Source organism: Callorhinus ursinus, unplaced genomic scaffold (genome assembly GCF_003265705.2).
Source record: "Callorhinus ursinus isolate GAN/ISIS: 27379988/994484 unplaced genomic scaffold, GSC_fseal_2.0 scaffold13, whole genome shotgun sequence".
NCBI classification, from domain to species: Eukaryota; Metazoa; Chordata; class Mammalia; order Carnivora; family Otariidae; genus Callorhinus; species Callorhinus ursinus.
Window position 1 is genome coordinate 33,021,298 of NW_027397075.1, and position 22,489 is coordinate 33,043,786.

A 22,489-nucleotide genomic window follows, 5' to 3' on the forward strand; every position below is an offset into this window, starting at 1 on the left:
TGTGGGTATACATTCAAAGGAAATGAAAACAGATATTATCTGCACTCCCACGTTTTTTGTAGCATTATTCACAGTAGCCAAGATACGAAAACAGCTTAAGTGTCCATCAATGGATGAATAAAAAAGATGTGCTCCATATAATGGAATATTATTTAGCCATGAGAAAGATGGAAATCCTGCCATTTGCAAAAAACATGGATGGCCTTGGGGGCATTATGCTAAGTGAAATAAGTCAGAGAAAAACAAATACTGTATGATCTCACTTACATCTGAAATCTAAGAAAGCCAAATTCATAGAAATAGAGAGTAGATTGGTGGTTACCAGGGACATGGGAGTGGGGGAGATGGAGAGATGTTTGTCAAAGGGTTCATATGTCTATTTGTAATATGAATAAGTTCTGGGGATCTAATGTACAATGTGGTGACTACGGTTAACAATATTGTATTATATATGTGAAAGTCACTAAGAAAGTAGATCTTAAATGTTCTTGTTACAAAAAAGAAGTGGTAATTATGTGACGTGTTGGAGTTGTTAGCTAATGCAGTGGTGGTTAATTATATTACAGTATATACATATACCAAATCAACATGTTGTACGGCTTAAACTTAAACAGTGTTATATGTCAATTATATCTCAATAAAGCTGGGGGAGAAATAAAGTCCTTAACATCTTCTAGAATGTTAAAAATATGTGCCTCACAAATTTGACTTCTATAGACATGGAGGTTTACATTTCAAGTGAATAAGGCAGGTTCTATAGTAAAACAATTTGACAAGAAAATCTTACCTTTTTTTCTTGAATGGCATGAAAATATAGACAAAAATAAGTGTTATTTATACTAGAGAATCAAGCATAGTCAATTCAGTATTGCGGCCTTCACCTCAACTGGATTAGCCTAGAAATCTGTTCTTTGTTTAGATATATTCTTTATTCTTTAGCTTTTCTATCAGCAGAAAAGGGTAATTTTCACAGTACCTGAATTAAAAATATTTTCAATTCAGATTAAAAGTTCCCTTGAAGTAAAGCCGATTTCCCTTCTTAAAAGGTAATTAATATTTCTGGTTTTTCACTCTATTGTCAAAGGAGGCCTTTGTTACTGTTTTTCACAAAATCTTTATAAATGTTTCTGGTTCTCTGTTCTGAGTGCATATGCATAACAGTTTTGAAAATATCTAGGTGTGATACCTTTGACTTTTTGGACTAGAAACAACAGATATATTAAATACATACCTGCTCAAATTTACAAAGTCTAGGAGATGAAGTAAATCACTTAATAATGGCTTTGGCTTAATTTTGTCTGGTCCTTATATATTTGTATTTGTAAATAATCCCTTGAAAATATATCTCAGGAAATTGTTAGCATTGAAAAAGGAAACTTGAGAAAGTTTAGTACCCCAAAATTTATGATAATAGATTTTTAAATTTATGAATTTATCATTTGTGATTTCAACACTTTTATGAGATTCTCCTAAGAGCCATAACACTAACATTCTGTAATCTTGCAAAAATACTAATTGTCAGCATATGCCCTATGAGTCTGGGTAAGGAGCAAGTCTTATGAGACCAGTGGTCTTTTTCAGCATCTAGATTTCAACTTAACTTTGCTTCTGGGTGGAAAATGTGTCCAAAAAGAAAACCAACCACTAGGGCTGATGGTAGAATTGATGAGAACACAAAGACCAAGAGATTTTGTTTTTTTAGCAAGAAAAGAGCAATTTGGATTAAGTTAAAGCATGCTTTAACTTGTCAGATTTCATAATACTTTCTGTGTTATGCACCTAAATCACTGTATACTTTATAGAGACAACAAAGTGCTTCATAAAACTATTTTAATTATGGTAGCCAGGAAAAAATTGCTTACAAAAAGAGAAAGAAAAAACATTTACGGAGTATTGGAAGGTGCCACAACTTATCAATTACTTGGTTTCATATTTGTAGACTCACCTTGGGTCCCAAGAAATCACTTTCATTTTTTTCAAATATTAATTTGCATCTTACAGCTTAATTTATTTGTTACATCATAAGTGACACAAAGTCTCAGGACAACCCTCATGTACATCAAGGTCTATAGTAGTGAAGGATGGGGAAGGAGAGTTAACCATATTTTTTTAATAAGATTAATTATAAAATAGCAATACTTCATTTAAAAAAAGTTACCTGGCAGTTAGAAACTCTTTTTCATAAACACTGGTATTACCAGTACCTGTACAAGATGGTAAGTAGGTCCTCAATATGTGCTTCTTGATGTAAACAGATTTTACTTGAATCAACAGTGAAAACTGGATATCCTAACTTGGAGCTCCTCTGTAGTTTATCCTCATAATCTTGTTTTGGAAATATCCCCTTAGAGACTGTGGTAAGAATAAGAAACCCATATAGGTCCCAAAGGTCTATTCTAATATTCCTCCTTATCTTGTTGGCTAAAGCTCTTGACACCATTCTGTTGAATTGTATTAGATTATGTTCAGGTTTTGTATTTGCCTGAGGCATGTGTAAGTAGAAGCCAAGTTATGGTGAACAATTTGGAATAACAACCTCTCCATAAAGAGTGAAAAAGTACCTCAGAGATAGAATTAAGTTATGGACATGTAAAACAAAAAGAATTTCTCTTTCTTTTTTAGCCTTCCCATATGTTTAAAAGGATGGCATTCATTTCAGTTATTAATAAGGATTTTTCCCTGTGAGTTTAAAGCTTATAACACAGATTTCCACCTATAAAACATCCTACATGTGTGTTCCAAAGTCCTTATATGTAGAGGGGAAATGAGTAATCTTAGACAAGTCCTGGCCTGTCCTTTTTAATGACAGTAGCTAAAGAAACATGGATATACCTCTCCATTTGAACTCAGGAACCAAGGAGATTTGAATAGCAATACTCTATGGAATTTTCTACAAATGCTGTAATTTTTTTTTTTTATAAATGCTATAATGTAAAATTGGTAGAATTTTTTTACAAAAGTCTAGGTCTCTATATATAGCTGACAATCTTCATATAGTTTCTTGTAATAAAATATAATTAAGTAGTGGGGGTTTTATTTTTTTTGTTTTTTTGTTTTAGAGAGCACACATGTACATGGGGGTGGGAGGAAGGGAGGGGCAGGGGAAGGGAGAGAGAGAATCTTAAGCAGGCTCCGGGCCCAGCGCGTAGCCCCACATGGGGCTCGATCTCGCAACCCTGAGATCATGACCTGAGCGGAAATCAAGAGGTGGATGCTTAACCCCTTCAGCCACGATCTCTCCTTACCCTCTCTTTTCTCTTTCCTCCCTCAGTTTAATTAGTCCCTCCATACTTTTTTCCATGTCCAACATTTGGAGAAGGTTTGTGACATCACAGTGACTGGATGAGGCCCGCTCTTCATTTCACTGCATTTCCTACCATAGCCATTTGTTTTAAAATGATATATAAGGGGCATCTAGGTGGCTCAGTCGGTTAAACGTCTGACTCTTGATTTCGGGCCAGGTCGTGATCTCAGGGTGGTGAGATGGAGCCCTACATGGGGCTCCCACGCTGGGCAAGGAGTCTGCTTAGGATTCTCTCTTTCTCTCTCTCCCTACTGGCCTACATGCACACACTCTCCCTTTCTCTCTCTCTCTCTCTCACAAAATAATATGATACATGATATTGGGGCACCTGGCTGGCTAAGTCTGTAGAGCATGTGACTCTTGATCTTGGCGTCATGGGTTTGAGCCCCCTGTTGGGTGTAGAGATTACTTTTATTTTATTTATTTTTTTTCCCCAAAATGATCTTTAAAATTTTTTTTATTTTATTATGTTACGTTAGTCACCATACATTACATCTATAGTTTTTGATGTGGTGTTCTATGATTCATTGTTTGCATATAACATTCAGTGCTCCGTGCAGTACGTGCCCTCCTTAATATCTATCACCGGGCTAACCCATCATTTGTTTGTTTTTTGGATGTTGAGTTTGAGAAGTTCTTTATAGATCTTGGATATCAGCCCTTACAGATTACTTTAAAAAAAAATGACATGTGATATTGGAATTGTGAAAGATAGCAAAGTACTCAATCAAAAGGAGTGTACTTCCTCATCTAGTTAAACGGTTTCCGTAAACCGTATACAGTAAATTATTTTTTTAAAGATTTTATTTATTTACGTATTCATTTATATTTTAGAGAGTGCATGTGAAGGGGGAGGGCAGTAAGGGAGGGAGAGGAAGAGGGAAAGAATCCCAAGCTGACCCCGCACCTAGAACAGAGCCTGAGATCATGACCTGAGGCCAAATCCAAGAGTCCATCACTAACACCCAGGCGCCCCTCCCCCTTGTAAATTATTACAGTGGGGGACTTTATTTGGAAAACATCATTTTACTGCCATTGGCGGCTCTCAGCTGACATTCAAGCAGCTGCTGTCCGTGGGGGCTTTCCCTTTCAGCTGCTGGAGGTCTTTCAATTCCTGTTCCCATGGAAATGAGGGCTGGACCTGCAGAAGGGAAGTGAGGGTTGAAATGCACATTTCCCCATACCTTATTTTCCTGGCCTCCTCACAGTTGCCATGGAAATGGGAACATAAATGCCACTCCACCCTGAGCTTTGGAGAGCAATCATTCATGTGTAAACAGCAGTAGAGGGACCCGAAACAGGCATACGAGAAAAGCCAATCTTAGGATCTTTCCTTTACCTATGTGTGGCCAAGCCTAATTCCAGATTATTCTCATTTGATCTACTCTCTGCATTCAAAATGATTCAGTTATTTTTTAGAAAGTTAGTTTGATATTACCGTTTTTCCAAAATGAGAATTCTCTTATGATTGTCAGATATATATCTATTCTCCATGTGTTAAGCATTCACTATGCATGATGTTTTTACTTTTTTCTTATGTCTTCCCCTCACCCCGCTGCCCAAAATTAAAGAAATGAATTTCAATTTAGGGAAGAGCATCCAACTGCATAGCATAAGAAATCTCCCAAATAGTCTCATTCTTATGCACCGTTTCAGAAATTGCCCCACAGAGCAGAGGTAATTATTGGCTCTGTCATATCATATCAAGGAAAACTGCCATTTTTAATTGGTTATCACAGTCTTCTCATTTAGGTAACAAAAATATCCTATGTTAAGTGGATTTCTGTGTATTTCCACTTATCAGCTCTATGTCATCACATACCTCCTGTAATACCCATACTCAAAGAAAATATATGGGCTTAGTCTTCATCTGTTTTTCTTATTCTAATGTTTTAACTAATTAACAAACTCTACTTGAACCACCAGCCATTAAGAATGTGCTTAACTGAACAAATCGGCTTTAGGCATTGACTAAGTATTCAGCTTTGTGTTAGGTGGAAGCACATAGATACCAAGTTTAAATAAGGAAGGGTTTTGGTGTTGGTTTTGGTTTTTTTGCCTTCAGGTATCCTAATCAGGAAAATACATACCCCAGGAAAAGCTCCTTACCAGCCATATGTGATGATTAAATGAGTGGTATAGACAAATTCTGGAGAAGTTTGAGGAGGGGAGGGCTCATTGGGCCTAACTGAAATGATAGGACAGACTTGCTTTAGACTTTGCTGCTTCTCATGGGCCTCCCTTTCCATTTCTCCTGTCATCTTCTTCACAAAGGCCTTTTCTCCTGATCTGTTTCTTAAAACTTCCTAAGTATTCCTTCAGTTGCCGCCTTCCTCCTTTTCTTCACCCTCCCTCCTAATTTAGCGTGGATACGCCATCCCCAGATGCACGTTCTCACCAGCACAGTTTCAAGATCCTTCTCTCCCCTTGCCACCTCGGTGACCTCTTACCGTTACCGGAACAAGTTTTTCAAAGATAGCTCTAAGATCAAATACTCTGTTTCCTAAGCTCTATAAGCTACCAACACAATCAAACCATTTTTAGCATTTTAGGTTCTTTGGTCTTCCAAATTGCTTCTCACATCCAGAATGGACCCGAACATCTGTTAAGACCATGTGCCCGATTTTTATTTCAGAAAATATGGTCACTGAACTAGCAGCTACCAAAATAGGTTCCTGCTTTCATCAACTGGTGGTGACCTAGATCTGATGAACTGGCTTTGGTGCCTTCTTTCCAGCCTGCTCTGCAGATGCCGAACACCAGGGTCTCTAGCTCCTCGCCCGGACAACTGCTTAGCACAGTTAGCAGGCCCACACTTCAGCTCCATACCTTTGCTTACAGCAGTTTCCTTCTGCTTTCCTTTATGGAATGAGGAAAGAAATAAGCAATAATGAGCTGTTTTTTTCCTTTATCTTGTTCCTCTCTGTACCTATTACAGTTCTACCTACTGTTTGTTATATACTCTCTGCAATTTACATTAAAATACTCCAACCTACACAGTGTGATAAAACGTGTGTTAAAATACTCCAACAAATAAAATATTTTTAAAAGGGAGGTGGCGCCTGGGTGGGTTAAACATCTACCTTCAGGCTCAGGTCATGATCCCAGGGTCCTGGGATCGAGCCCCGCATCGGGGCGGGGAGCCTGCTTCTCCCTCTGCCTCTGCCACTCTCTCTCTCTCTCTCACGAATAAATAAGTAAAATCTTAAAAAAAAAATTTAAGTACTCCCACAGTGTGATAAAACGTGTGTTAGTTTTAGTCTGCACTTTGGACTTGATTAATATTTCAAGCACCCTGATATGGGAATACAGTCTAGGGTTAGTTGGTTGGCATTGGAAAAAACCCTAATCAGGAGATAACTACTGTAAATTTATCCTACTTATATTTTAAATCTACACCAGAGGGTTTTCTAATTAGCATAAAGGATGTCAAATAATTTTAAATTGGATTAGCTAGAAATACTACATAGGCCCCTCTAGCCTTGCATGGATCACATGGACGATTCTGGCAGGCCAGGCCGTCTAACACCTGCAGAACAGCACCCGACACAGAGCACTCTGGGCTTGATTACCACCCACAAACGCTGCTTTCTCCCTGGTGGAAAGATAGTGGGGAGGAAACCTGTGGCCTTGCTTATGTCCAGTCCTTGGAGGCTACTGATACTAAAAAAAAAAAAAAAAAAAAAGGAGGGAGGGGAGGAAGGAAAAGGAAGAAAGATCCTGACACTTGTGAATGGTCAATAGCAAAATCTCCCCCGGGGACAACACTTACAGGCTAGCTTCTCCTTAGAGTCTGTCCTAAATTTCCTGGTGAGTTTGTGAAAACATTCTCGTCTAAACCATAAGAGGGTGAGGCTTCTGTTTCTATGATGGTATTAATCAAATTTTAAAGTTTATTTTGAATTTCTTGATGAAAGGATTGTGTCCTAGCTCTCTTTGTATTCCAGAGCATTTGGTACAGTGTCTTGCACAAAGTAGGTATTTGTGGAATTAATGAGCACATACATGCACTTCTTACTTCTGTAAGGAACAGATCCAGCATTTGTTCATGGGGACCCTGAAAGCCAATATGTGGGTTCCAGAGTTTCATTCATTAGGTGTTCACAGCTCTCAGGGAGTTGGTAGGAGCTGTCCATAACCATGGCGGCTCCAGCTGGTCATCAGTACAAAAATGCGCGGCATGGTCATCAACAGCAAAGGAACGTAGCACTGTCTGTGTCATCTCCTTTCAGAAATTCATACCGAAGTGTATTTCTCATTTCTGTTCCTGACAATGCTGACTCTAGATATAAAGATGGAAAAATCTTTAGGAAAATTATTTTTCTTGTGTATCTCTTAGCCAGTTTGAGGCAGATATGATATATGGCTTACTGAGTAGATAAAAAGGTTAAAGTGACAGCAGAAGACCCGGGAGGAAAAAAGGCATAAGTATAGCATATAGATTTTTTTTTTTAAAGATTTTATTTGTTTATTTGACAGAGACAGCGAGAGAGGGAACACAAGCAGAGGGAGTGGGAGGAGAAGCAGGCTTCCCGCTGAGCAGGGAGCCCGATGCGGGGCTCGATCCCAGGACCCTGGGATCATGACTTGAGCCGAAGGCAGACGCCCAGCGACTGAGCCACCCAGGCGCCCCTAGTATATAGATTTTTAAAACAAAGCAAAATGAAACGATGCTAGTCAAATGGTAATATAGTAGTTCAGTGAGGGCTTTGGACCTTGGCTGCCTGGATTGGAATGAATCCCCACCTTGCTAGCTGTGTGACCTTGGGCAAGTAAGTTATTTAACCTCTCTGGGTCTCTGTTTTCTTCTCCTTAAAGTGAGGATAATAATAGCACCTACCATGGGGCTCCTGGGTGGCTCAGGCGGTTGAGCATCCAACTCTTGGCTGGCTCAGGTCATGATCTCCGGGTCATGGGATCAGCCCCACCTCAGGCCCTGCGCCAGCGGGGAGTTTGCTTCCCCTCTCCCTCTCCTTCTGCCCTCCCCCCTGCTCGTGCATGCTCTCCCTCTCTCTCTCTCTCTCAATAAACCTTTAAAAAATAAATAATAGCACCTACCTCATTATATGAAGCTAAAATAAATTAATACATCTCAAGCACATAGCATTTGGTGTCTGGCATATAGGAAGTGCTGAGTGTGTTTGCGATTTCTATAGGGATATGGCCAAATCATGGCTCTAAAGGCAGAAGAAGACTAATTTCAGTCTGTTTACCTCAAGTGAATAATCATCATGCCTTGAATCTCCGACAAATTGGTGCTTATACTCTCATGTGAAACTTACCACATTCTACCCTAAATTACAGAATTATTTGTAAGCTCCTTAAAAGCAAAGACTGTCTTCTTTGTCTTCCTCTTAGCACCCAGAAGAGTGCTTACGTAACAGCCTGGCTTATACAATAGCTCTTTAATAACTGTTTGGGGAACTGTAAAGGAGACAGAGTGGGTTGGTCCCTGAGGTTGGTCCCTGGAGGCCCTGTTCCTTGGGTTTGTGCCTGTGTGCCTCCCATATTTCTTCAGCCTCAGCTAGCCTTTTCTGTCCTGCCAGTGCTTCAGCTGGCCCATGGTCCCTCAGACTGGCCCTCTTTCCCGGAGTCAGCTTCGTGGGCATGCGGCCAGGCCAGTTGCACAGGTCCCTATACTTGGTTGAACGCTCTACCATCTTGAAATTACCACTCTTCAAACAAGGGATCTCAATTTTCATTTTGTACTTGTCCTGGCAAATTATGGAGCCAGTCTGGCCTTTCCCATCCTGTGCTCCGTGATCCCCCTCTGCTGGGAACACTTCTCCCCACTCTTCACTGGCTAACTTACTCCCCAGTTTGGAGATGCAAGCAAAATTAGAGCCACATGCGCGATCATCCCTCCACCTTTACGTTTCCCTCGCAGCACTTAGCTTACTTTGTAAGGGCAGCATTGATTTAAATCATGTGGTTATTTCTCTAAGACTCTCTCCCCACCAGATAGTTCCTGGACGGCTGTGCCTGCTACATAGGAGGTAGTCCATAAATATGTGTTGAATGAGTGAGTGAATGGATGATTTTTTTTAAAATTTTTTTATTGTTATGTTAATCACCATATATTACATCATTAGTTTTTGGTGAATGGATGATTTTTAAAAATGCAAAGTAGGGATGAGTTTTCCTTCCCATGTTCAGAAGTGATGTATACAAATGGCAAAGCGACCGACCGTCATGCAGGATGATCCTCTGCTGCTGTGGACAAATCAATTTTACTTCCTGCCTTTAAAGGCAGATGAATACAGGAAAAGCTCCCATTTCTCTCTTTGCCACTGTTTTGTCCTTCTCAGTCTGGTAGAGTAAAGTTGAATCTTTCTAAAGACAGAATTATTCAGACTGTCTCAGCGTATTAATCTTGAATTAAATGTCTTACAGCACAAACGTCTACAGCCTTCCACCTACTGCGAGAACTCTTAGCAAGAGATATGTATTTAATTTTGTTCTAATTGCCAACGACAACTGACTCAAAAGTACTGTTTCAGATTTCTTTGCATTCTGTGCTGCAAAGGTCACTATTATAATGAACATAGCATTTGATTATAATAAAGAACAGTGTCCTACTTGGTTCTCTTGCCGTTCCTTCTCTCCCATATCATTGTCTAGTTTTAAATAAGCTTAATTAGCTTGCTTTGAATGCATAGCTATATCAGCTTTCTGCGGCCCAGTTTTGGGACTACATCTGGTTAATCTACTCCCTGGAATCAGACCAACACCATTCAACATGTAACCAGATTTAGGGTATTACATGCCATCTTACAGTCTTAATTTTTAGCACTCGGTAGTCATTCTGTTATTTCCTAAGCACTATAATAAAAAATTTAAGTGATAAATTTCTAACCAAAAACTTACTCAGAAGTGGAATTTTACTTGAGATATTTCAGTGGATGTTGAGCGTCTCTCCCCAAAATCAAAGAAATAAGAAACATCCATTATGGTATACTAACTTAAGATATTATTGCTTCTTAATTTTTACAAAGAGAAAATAACAGAATTTTCATAATTCAATCTAAAGTTGAGGATATAATGGGCACCTGGGTGGCTCATTGTTCCATGCCTCAGCTGAAGGCGTCTGCCTTCAGCTCGGATCGTGATCCTGGGGTCTGGGGATCGAGTCCCGCATCAGGCTCCCTAGTCAGCGGGGAGCCTGCTTCTCCCTCTGCCTGCCCTCCCCCTGCTTGTGTTCCCCTCTCTTGCTCATTCTCTCTCTCTAATAAATAAAATCTTAAAAAAATAAAGAGGATACAGTGAGATAAGAATTCTTACTACTAAAAAGATAAACAGGCAAATGTCTTTTTTTTTCCCTCTCCTTCAAGTGCAAGGAATCTGAGAAAAATAGATTTAAAAGCCAGTATAGTTGTGCTAGTGAACAAGCTGCAGGTGTTGCACGTGGGTGCAGAAAAGAACCAGGCAGTTTTTGTACAAATCAGGATGAGAAGCTGTGGGGACAGAAAGAAAGAAATCTAAGAAATTATACACAGAGAAGAAAGGCATTCTCAATGAAACAATAGGCCTCAAAAAATGTTCCGTCTAAGCGCTGCCCACTTCCAGTACCTGAAGTTAATTTGCTTTACGCTGTAAATCTCCTGAGTGGTTTCTGCCTCAGTACTTTTCTTCAGGTGGCTGGGAGAGGAGAAAAATACAGGATTTCAGTCTGCCCCCTCTTGAGACTTTATAAAATTCTATACAGGCTTCTCCCAGAGTTAAATTCCTGGTTCAACCACCCTAGGGTCTATTTGATGTTCTCTTTTTTCTGGCTTGCCCAGAAAATTTGGGGTGAAGGTGTTTATACTTTTCTGAGCTCCTACTTGATGCTAGGTAATATGGCTGATATCTTAGGTTCATTATCTCCTAGTCATGTGTTAAAATAGTATCTCCACCATCCTGCAGTTGACTAGCTGGGTTCGTTGCCGCCGGTTACTGATGAGAAGGGCCCTGGGTTTGAGAGCTGGGTGTGCCGGACAGTGACAGGCAGTGTAAAGGACAGGCATGGAACATATTGCAAGTATGGCTTGACCTTGGAGTCAGAAGGCCTGTTGGGTCAGTCATTATTATGGTCCCTTTTCATGTTACTTAGTCTTCCTCAGTATATTTATTTTATAGCATGAGTACAGTAGACCCAGCTCAACTTTGTGAGGCTTACATAATGCAAAGTATGTTAAGTGCTTAGCCCAGTGCCCTGGCATGCATTATGTGCTCAATAAAAGGAGGTGGTCACAGTAGTTGTGATTTGTGTTACCCTCATTTTAAAAAATAAATAATTGAAGCTCTGAATAAGAGGTTTAAATGATTCATTTCTAGAATTACATAGCTGGTATTTGACAGAGAAGGATTTCAAATGCAAGCCTATTTAACCCCAAACTACCCTACATATAATATTGAAGAGAAACTCTATTAAATAATTATTCTTGAAGCATATGATTTTTCCTTATCTATCTATCTGTCTGTCTGTCTATCTATCTAAAGTGGGCTCCATGCCCAGCCTCACAACCCTGAGATCAAGACCTGAACTGAGATCAAGGGTCGGACTCTTAACCAACTGAGCTCCACAGGCACCCCAAGTTTTTCCTTTTAAACTTCATTGTGTCCTTACAGCCGAACTGTTAGTCTTGAAATATTTTCAAACATTAAAAATAGTCCTTCTTGATATTACAAATTTATTTTCTCCTAAAGTTTATTTATAAATTGGTTGTTTGAAACACAGAATGGATATTCCCTTAGAAACTGCTGATTATGTTCTCAGGCCAGTTCATTAAAAGCCTTTCTAGCTTGTGCCCCACTCCCTTAGCACTTGATAAATTTCATGGTTTTCAAATGGAGAATACAGTATAGCAGAATTGCCTGAGCTTTATAAAATTAGAGGTGCCTGATCACACCTTAGACCTTCCAGTTAGAATCTTGAGGTGAATATGCTGAATCCATCCCAACAGAAGCAATAGCATACTCAAAATCCCACGATAGGACAGAATATGATGTGCAGAAACAAGTAAAAGAAGCCAGTATGTCTACAGTAGAGACTGGTGAGCCCTAAACTCTTTTGATTATGCATCCCTGTCAGTAAAAGTAATTTAAGCACATACTTCCAATATACATATTCATTTTTTAATAAATTAATGGGCACAAAAAATAGACATTTTAAGAAGATCAGGTTAAAAAAACAGAAAGAAGGAAAGAAAGAAAGTTGGTTAAAAAATAGAACTGGAGGGTCACCTGGGTGGCTCAGTTGGTTAAGCAGCTGACTCTTGATTTTGGCTCAAGCCATGATCTCAGCATCCTGGGATTGAGCACTACATTGGGCTCCTTGCTCAGCAGGGTGTCAGCTTCTCTCCCTCACCCTCTGCCCCTCCCCCTGTGTGCACTCTCTCTCTCTCTCAAATAAATAAAATCTTTTAAAAAAATAGAACTAAAAATTCTAATAATTGCCTTTTGCATCTATTTGGATCCTTTCATGTACTTCCTGGGATGGGTGAACCCCAATTTTGCAAAATACAGCATAGAGAGTGAGAGGGGGAAAGTAGATAGAGACCAGATCCTATAGGACCAGCGGAGTTATGTGAGGTATTCCTCTCTCTGTCCTAAATCCAACAGGAAGCAATTGAAAAATTTAGGAAGAGGAAAGATAACAGATTTGCATTCTGAAAAAACGTTGGCTGCCCTGTGCAAAAAGTTTTGGAGTAGAGCAAGGACAGATACAGAGAGACAAGTTTGGAGCTTATTGTAGTGATGAAAGGGGGTTATGGCTTGAACTTGGGCAGTGTCGATGAGGTTCAAAAGAAGAAGACAAGCTAGGAGACATTTGGAGGCATGTTCTGTAGAATCTAGTGATTGATTTCATGATCCTTGGTGGGGGGAGGGGTCACAGATGACTTTGGGGTTTCTGGCTTTAGCATCTGGATGGAAGACGAACAGTGGGAGGACTGGTTGGGGTTAGACAGTGGGTGATGTGTCCAGGTTTAAAATGTCTCCTATGTGAAATATCTAAAGGATGATAAGAAGTTAGCAGGTGGCTAGGTAAGTTGAGCTCAGTAGCAGTCCTGGGCTAGAAACTATAAAATAGAAGTTGTCAGCATTTGGATAGTAAAGAAATTACTCCACCTCCAAATGTCATTTATTGATAGGAAAGCTCAAGCAGAATACCAAGGACTTCCATAAAAAAAAAAGTAAATGAGATTAGATTCATAGGACTGGAGATGGGAAATTAGAAATGAATAGTTAAGCAGTTTCTATAAAATGCCATGGTTTCTTAAATCTGCTACAGCATGGGGAACAGACAGCTTATATTAGAATGTGGTAAAGAAAGTAGAAATTGGTATTTCAGAAGCTTTCATAGATACTTTGATGAGCATACTACATTCAGGAGTGAGCCATGAATGTTGGAAAGTGACTCGCATCATACAATTATTCATTAATGAGTCCAGGAATCTGGACTCACAGGTGTGTGAGTCCAGGTGTGTGCACCATTAGGCTTGAGTCATTGGAAAGCTGAACATGCCGGATGAGATGAGGCAGGTGCAACACTGCAGACTATGATGTGTGAATTCAGGAAGAGAATGCCTAGTAATTTGATTCTGGAAGCCTCAGGAGTTAGGTTAGTGCTACAAGAGATAAGTACTTTCCTTGTACCCGCCCCCTTAAGCCATTATATTCCTTACTAGAATACAGCTTGCCAGAGGCGGAGGATGGAGGGCGGGCAAGATTAAAGAGGGTCACAAGGTACAAACTCCCAGTTATAAAATAAGTAAATCCTTTAGGGAAATAACGAACAGCATGGTGAGTGTAGTTAATAACGCTGCATTGCACATTTGAAACTTGCTAAGAGAGTAGATCTTCCAAGTTCTCATCATGTAAAAATAGTTTTTGTAACTGCATAGGGGACAGATGTTAACTAGACTTACTGAGGTGATCATCATATCATTTAATATATACAGATACTGAATCATTATATCATACACGTGAAACTAAAGTAATGTTATATGTCAACTAAACTTCAATAAATAAAGAATACAGTTAATAATCATTTACAGGTTCTTATGGTCTCTGAAGGTTTTCCCCCCTAATCTTATGGGGTAAAGTATCATTGCCTCTGTTCCCGGCCCCCAAAAGCTCAGAAGAGAGTCAAAGTAGCTTCTTTTGCTGAACGCTGGGAAGAGGGTTAAGTGAAGCTTAATAGGACATGGCTCCTCTTCTTCTCTTGAGCCCTCTCATCTTGTTCTTCCAAAGTATTGAGGCTACTGCAAATTCACTGTTAGAATTTTGTTCGCCACCGATCCACTTTCTGTCCAGATCTTGACAGGTCCTCGCAGAACTGACTCTGAGTTGGAAACTCTAAACCCCCTACAACTCCAGATCACCAAAAAATGTGGTGCCATAGTTATCTATTTTTTCCTCTGATGATTAATATATTAAAATGGAATCATTTATATTCTTCCTAAGAAATTATCTGAAGTGAGCAAGAGCAATACATAATTTCTAGTACCTTTGGCTTATTAATTTTTTACGCACTCAGACTCCTGACCATCAGGAAAATATTAAACAGATCCTGGCAGCTTTTTTTTTTTTCTTCAAAGATTTTATTTATTCAAAACACAGAGATACAGAGAGAGAGGGAGAGCATGAGCACGGGGAGAGGCAGAGGGAGAAGCAGGCTCCCCGCTGAGGAGCTGGAGGTGGGGCTCGATCCCAGGACCCTGGGATCATGACCCGAGCCGAAGGCAGATGCTTAACCATCTGAGCCACCCAGGCGCCCTGGCAGCTTTTTTCTTTTTTTAAATAGTGATCTACTTTGCCAGCATTTGCATCCATTAATAAATATTTTTGTATCTTTTATTTTTGAAATAGAGAAGCAGATCATCAAGTTTTAATAGCTCTGACAAGTGACTAACCCATTGTTAAAATTTAGTACCAGGGAAATGCGATTGTTTTATTGGGCAAGAAAGCTTCCATAAGCCAGTCATAATGAAAATCCACCTCACAGGTGCTCTTCCCCGCCCCCCAACAAAGTTCCTCTTGTACCTTTTATAAACATATGTACTGATGTGCCTTTTCCCGCACTTATGAAACTCTGTAGTCATTAGACACGTATTTGGCACCACATCTAGAGGTCAGCTTCTTGGGGAGCTTTGCCTTCAGGGGTCCCGGGCAGTGGAGCAAAGTGGCCCAACAGGACAGAGGCTGAAGGTGGATGGCGCCTCCATCCCATTTCTGCCTCTCTGTTTACCAGCTGCGTGATCTCAGGAAAGTTACTTCTCTTCAGTTTTCTTATTTGTAAAATCCAAATAATACCTCACAGAGTTGTTGAGAGGCTTAAATGTATAATTTTCTAAATTATAGCCTTAACACTGTTAGGGAACTCTTTGACATGCAGGCACTTTGTGTTTCTCTTCGTGCCAGTCACTGCTGATCAAAAACAGAATAGAAGGAAGCGGACATGAGAGTTATGTGAACACAGTGCTGAAAACCTCCCGCACTGGGCTGGGCCTCCCCTTGTCTTTATTGTCAGCACAGTGCAGAGGTTTTCTGCACAAATCCCACTTTTTCTCAAGTGTCTCCCTTCCTATCTCCCATCCCCAGCGCCCTCCCCTCCCTCTCTGGAAAGCCATGTGGGCATCTTCATTGTACCAATGACTGGAGGGCACTACCAGCACTTCAGAGACGACATCATACACAGGCCAGGGATACTAGGGGCTCAGAAATGGGAAGTGAAGTCTAAGGCAACCCCAAATCATTCCACCCAAAATGCCAATAGTACTCCCACCTTGAGAAACACTAGTAGCTCCTAGATCCTTTTCTCTAGTTAAATTCGGAATCCACTTTTCACAAAATTGGTGCACCGTTCCATAAGATCAGCATATGCCCCAAATCATGCCATATACATTGCAGAGTGTAGGTCAGGTTGAAAATTCTCCACACGTATATTCATCTATGCTGTGTCATTTTCCTCTTTTCTGTGTGTAAGTTTCCCTTAGGTTAATATAATGGGTTTCTTCAGAGTTCTATTATTCCATTAGTTACAACCCAGAGTTTAAGATCTGTGTTATTTTAAAAGGCATCTAAACTCCTTAAATGTATAAAGATCACATTTAATAACCAGGAAACCAAATCATGTATGTGAGAGAAGAAGTATGTTTTATTAAAAATAACTAATGTGCATGAAATTCAAGTATTAATAAGGAGTACTCAATATAATAAAAGTAAAAATAAGGCAGTAACCCAACTAGGTATCATTAGTGAGATAAAGATTCTTAAGTTCACCAAAAAGTAATTGATACACAACAAAAAACTATGTATATACACACACATATTTTCATCCTACCAGAGTCATAATTAAAAATAAATATATGCTTTAGATGAAAAGAGGGAGAGCATGGGAAAAGAAAGTTGAGCCTACTCTTCTTTTTTTTTTTTTTTTTAAAGATTTTTTAATTTATTTTTTGACAGAGAGAGACACAGCGAGAGAGGGAACACAAGCAGGGAGAGTGGGAGAGGGAGAAGCAGGCTTCCCGCCGAGCAGGGAGCCCGATGCAGGGCTCGATCCCAGGACCCTGGGATCATGACCTGAGCCAAAGGCAGACGCTTAACGACTGAGCCACCCAGGCGCCCCAAGCCTACTCTTCTTCAGTCTTCCTCTCCCACATCTCCAACTGAGGCCAGCATGATGGCATGATGAACTTTGAGAGAAAGAATAAAGCAAACTAGCAACTACTGTGCTTTCTTCTTCCCTGTTACCCAGAGTCACTGTGGAGCACTCTCCCACCACTCCCTGAACACCTCCTCACAACCCTCTTTCCCTGAAGTTCATAAAGCTCTTTTCTATGTATTTCCTGGTAACAGCTGAATAGGACCCACTTTCGTCAGTACATGGCAGGTGACTGCATGGTGACCAGGACAGGAGTTAATAGAGCCTCCCCAGTGACTTCGTATTACAGCCCAGTGCGTATGAGCATCAGAGGAGTAGATGAAAAAGCTTCCTTGATTTAGTGCATGTCCTTCAAACTGCTGCTCATGAAATCATTTTAGAAGGTCTGAACAGACATTTTAAAAATGGAATATGATAAAGTGTAGTAGAAAATATCAGGGGACATTGTACAGATCCTTAGCAAAACCGAGTACTGTTTAAGAAGTGCCACAACTCATTGCCATTAGTGGGAGGAAGGAGAAGGCGGGACGGGGCTGAAGGGATCTACACATTGGCTGGGATGGAGTTGCTTTTATCTTCTGCTTACTGCCATTCTGCTGTTTGTGACACAAGAGCTGACAGTATCCAGGTTATTTTATATTGACATAATTTGCAATTGGTTGTAAAACGAAGCAGGCGGGAAGTTTTTATCTTGCTTTCAGCAAAAGTGTTAAGACTTTCAACTGAGTTTTGTTTGTAAACATTTGGTAGTTTGATAGTTGTTACGATTTATAATATGTTATTAGATTAGTTTCCTCTTGTTATCACAACAAATAACTACAAATTTAGAGGCTTTAAAGAGCTTTATACATTTGTTATTTTACAGTTCTGTAGGTTAGAAGTCTGACCAGTTTCATTAGGGCGAAAATCAGGGTGTCAGCAGGACTGTCCTTGCCTTTTCCAGCTTCTAGAGGCTGGAATCTGCAGTCTGTCCTTGCCTTTTCCAGCTTCTAGAGGCTGCCCACATTTACTTCTTCCTTCAGCTTCAAAGCCAGCAACATCGCATTTCTTTGGCTTTTCTGCAATAGTCACATCTCCTCTGACTGAAGTCTGGAAAAGTTCTCCTCTTTTTTTTTTTTTTTTTTTATATTTTTTTTTTTTTTTGAGAGAGAAAACAAGCAGAAGGGAGGGGTAGAGGGAGAGGGAGAAGCAGGGAGCCCAACATGTGGGGCTTGATCCCAGGACCCTGAGATCATGACCTGAGCCTAAGGCAGATGCTTAACCGACTGAGCCACCCAGGCGCCCCCAAATTTCTCCTCTTTTAGTGACTTGTAGGATTTCATTGGGCCCACCCAGAAAGTCCAAGATCATTTCCCCATCTCAAGGTCCTTAACCTCAAACACATCTAAAGAATCCATTTTGCCATGGAAGGAAGCATAGTTATAGGTTCTGGGCATTAGGATGCAGACATCTTTGGGGGAACATTTTTTTTGTCTGCCATAGTTGTCTATATTGACTCTTGCTTCCAAAATATTTTTCTTGTAATATTGTGTAAGAAAATCAGTTGATTTAAGGAAAAATCATAGCAAAATATGTTTGGATGTGACAAAAATAATGACAATGGCATTCACATGACTAAAGGAATACTGGGAAATACACTTCTCCTGACAGCCCAATACCAGAAGAGAGTACAGACCAGTGAGACAGTGGACCCACCCATATTCCAGACAGTCCAGAACACTCTGCCACAACCTGCTGGCTCAGTCCAGTGTTCTCAGCCACGTGGGTTCACTTTCCTCATCCTGAAGCAGGGATCCTACCAGACAGTCTCCAAAGGTCCTTCCAGCTCCAACTTACTAATTCTAAGTAAATGGTTATGTTATGAATTTAAATGTCAGGGTTAAGCATATTTTGAAATAATCTAAATACCGTGAAATATTCAAAACATTAAAACACTGCTTCTATTTTAAATGCTTACTTCCCCAAATGTAGTTGTCAAGACCAAAATGTCAGGTTTTGGCTGATTATTTAAATGATTGCTATCATACTTGGAATTGTCTTGCCAGAGTTTTTCTGTTTTGGGGTTGTTTTTAATAAATACCATTTTGAGTTGGTGAATGCTCGTTATCCATTGCACTTATCAAACAATTGTGGATTCTTTGAGTACATTTCCTGAATTTAGCCAAATAGAGGGTATTGGGCAGGTAGAGGGAGAAGCCCCCCCACCCCATTAGGTAGACATTTGAAAGGATCAGTGATTCTTCAAGTGCACACTTATATTAAAAATATTTAACTTAAGGGGAGAGATACCTGTACTATTCTTGAGATAATAATTGGGTCAGTTCTAGTAATTCTTAATGACTTTCTGTTCTTTTAATTAAAACTACATGCTAAAGAGGTATTTTATTCCTTTCTCTGCTAAGAAAAATTTCAAGCTCAATATTACATTCCCTAAAATAAAATCAATTTTGTCCTGAAATAAGCTTTAAAAACTCTGACAGCCTATGTTCTTTGATTATCTCATAAATAACAGTTTCATATCAGCTCACCTTCCTCCTCCCCCCTACCCCCGTCTCACTTTGTGCCAATCACAAGTGGATGCTCAGTATCACCCCACAGCACAAGATAAATAAGCTTGGAAGGTTTCCTAGCAACATATTGTTCTGGGAACCTGCTCTGTTCCCCTGAACAAGATGAAGCCAAACATCCTAGAATCTCAGCCAGATGGGAAAGGATTAGCTTATTTAATGCTTGTTTAATGCATTTTTAAAAAATTTCACATTGAAATGAACCTCTTAACATAAGTAGCAAAACTGACTTTTCAAAGGACACTTTTTTACATGAAAAAAAAATCTGTAACACTTTGAATTTTAAAAATGCGGTTTTAGAAGAAATTTTCTAGAAATAAACTTGCAATTTGTAATCAGTCATTGGTAAATGGGTCCATTTTAGGACCAGTAGAAAATACTTCCACATAGGACTGATGTTCAGCTTTGGTGTACCCCTCAGTACCTGTGCTTATTTGCAGAGATGCTGACATACTTCCGATCTTGTGGGTAAATGGCTGCTGCACAGCACTGTCCCCACAGTACTCACTTCTCGCCTGGATCCTGTTCCTAGGAATGCCTTGGAAACACCTGTCCTTGCTTAGAACTGAGACTTTTTCCCTTTGTCCTCAACTCTGGGCTACTTCAGTGCCAGGGACTCACCACTTCATCTTAAGAGTGTTTTTGGTTTTTGGAGTGTATGATTAATACATATGGAGAAAAGACAGCTAGAGGAAATTGAGGCCCCCAGTTAAAGTCAGGAAGAAATAATGTTGTTGCTGCTATCTTGTTGGCACATGACCACGTGTATTTTCCTGGTCTGTCTGATGGTCTTGAGGCCAAAGGGTGGGCAGATGGTGCCTCCCTGTCTTTTGGACTCTGGTTCATCACAGTGTACTGTTGAAGGTCTCTGGAGATGGAGTAATGAAAAATTAGTTTCTCATGACCATATTCAGCAGTGGTTGTGCAATTCAGTTACACCCTGAAAATTGTCCTTAACTTCTTGTTTCACTGGGGAAGCTCCCCCATCAGCCAGATGAATATTGTCATCATGTGGTTGTGGAATGATTTCCACTGTCTCCAGTTTGGACTGAGTTTGTGAAATTTCCCAATTGTGGTGAGAAGCAGGTAATTCCAGTACTTGAGAATGCTCCTGGATGGAAGAACAGTCATTAGAATATGATGGGGCATGACACATGGCGTCTTTGCTTTTTATTTAACAGATTCTCAGGCCAGATTCTCACACACATATTACATGTTTTCTAAATACCATATTTTGAACTCAACAAGAAACAGTCTGCTGAGAGCCTCCTATGGGCCAACAACTTAGGTAAGTCTCATGACAATGGTTACTAAAGAGCATCAACGCATCATTTTGCCTTCAAGTCCCCAAGAATCCAGCAAAATAACACATCTGTTGTCTTTTAAAAAGTTAGGTAAGCTTTTTCCTCATTTCAAGTCACTTACTTTAGCACCTAAACATCAAATAAAGATTTTGATGTTGAAAGGAATTCTGTAATTTTGATTGTCCAAGGAAAGTCTAAAAGTCATATGGAACATAGATGATAATACATTAATTTTATTGAATACTTTTTTTAAAAAAAATTCCAGGAAACAGGCAATATTTTAGATACTTTGCCTGTGTTAACAGCATTTAATTCTCCTGACAGCCATTATGAAGCGGAAATCTGTTTGCCAGCCATTTTACAGATGAAGAACTCAGACCAAGAGAGGTTAAATATTGCCAAGAGGTTTAATAGTTAATAAAAGAAAACAATAGTAGGCATTCAGACCCTGATCTATCTAGGGCCAAATTCTATGACCTTTATTCTGTGTTATGCTTATTTGTTTATTTTTAGAATTCTAAGATTCTGTAAGTCCTAGTCTTTTTTTTTTTTCGGAGAAGAGTAGACTACTGTCTTTTAAAGATGACACAATTTTAGTAAAAAATAGATGAGTTGTTTAGATGATGTTCGGTTATTTCACACAGCACAACGATTCTGTTTTTGTTGGGAGTTTTTAGTGACAGACTGTAGAATCTTCTTTCTCTCGGGTACAATATATTGACTTTATTTAAAAATATTCTTTGTTGGGCGCCTGGGTGGCTCAGTCGTTAAGCATCTGCCTTCGGCTCAGGTCATGATCCCAGGGTCCTGGGATCGAGCCCCACATCGGGCTCCCTCCTCAGCGGGAAGCCTGCTTCTCCCTCTCCCTCTCCCACTCCCCCTGCTTGTGTTCCCTCTCTCACTGTGTCTCTCTCTGATAAATAAATAAAATCTTTAAGAAAAAAATTCTTTGTTGCTCAGTTTTTTACCTTTATAAAACAGTTTTCCTTTTCAGTATGGTAGAGGGCTATGCATGAATTTTACTGAGAAGTAGTTAGAATTAATAGCACTATTAAATGCATTTACAAAAAACAGTTACGACATAACCATGTTGCAGCACAGAAATGAATGTTTGTAAATAAAGTTTCGTTGGAACATGGCCACTCTTGTTTGTTTACATATCACTAATGACAGCCATTTCTCTGAGGTGACAATAGAGTGGAGTGGCTTTGACCCAGACTGTGGGGCCCCCAAAGCCTAAAATATACTATGTAGGCCTTGACAGAAAAAGTTTACAGACCCTTCCCCTCAGATCTAGACTTTCCCCCCCTACTTTGAGTTGGGTGTGTGCCATTAGAATGCCAGAGACTTAATTGGGAACCAACATCAGAAAATGTTTTCCTAAATCATGTCCTTGTCTAACATGCTTTTCTTCTGATCCCTGTAGGTACCAACCAAGAAACTGAAGAAATATGAGAAAGAATATCAGACAATGCGAGAGAGTCAGCTGCAGCAGGAAGACCCAATGGATAGATACAAGGTAGGGGAGGCGTGGGTCACCCATGAGAGCAAAGTGCCTTCTGTACCCTAAAGGAGCACTAGTGACCCGTTCAGCTCCCTCGGTTTCTTCTTGATTGACTTAGATACTCTCTGACCATGATAAATGTCCAGGTATGTTTTCATT

At 39.8% G+C, this 22,489-nt stretch overlaps 1 protein-coding gene across 9 annotated transcripts in view; it reads left to right on the top strand.

Moving 5' to 3' along the window:
- RABGAP1L (RAB GTPase activating protein 1 like) overlaps window positions 1–22,489 on the top strand; it is a 762,700-nt gene that overhangs the window by 706,578 nt on the left and 33,633 nt on the right. For all 9 annotated transcript variants that reach the window (XM_025877662.2, XM_073900045.1, XM_073900044.1 and 6 more), the window contains one exon: window positions 22,253–22,345. In XM_025877662.2, coding sequence (XP_025733447.1) covers window positions 22,253–22,345 — 93 coding nt within the window. The remainder of the gene's footprint in view (window positions 1–22,252; window positions 22,346–22,489) is intronic.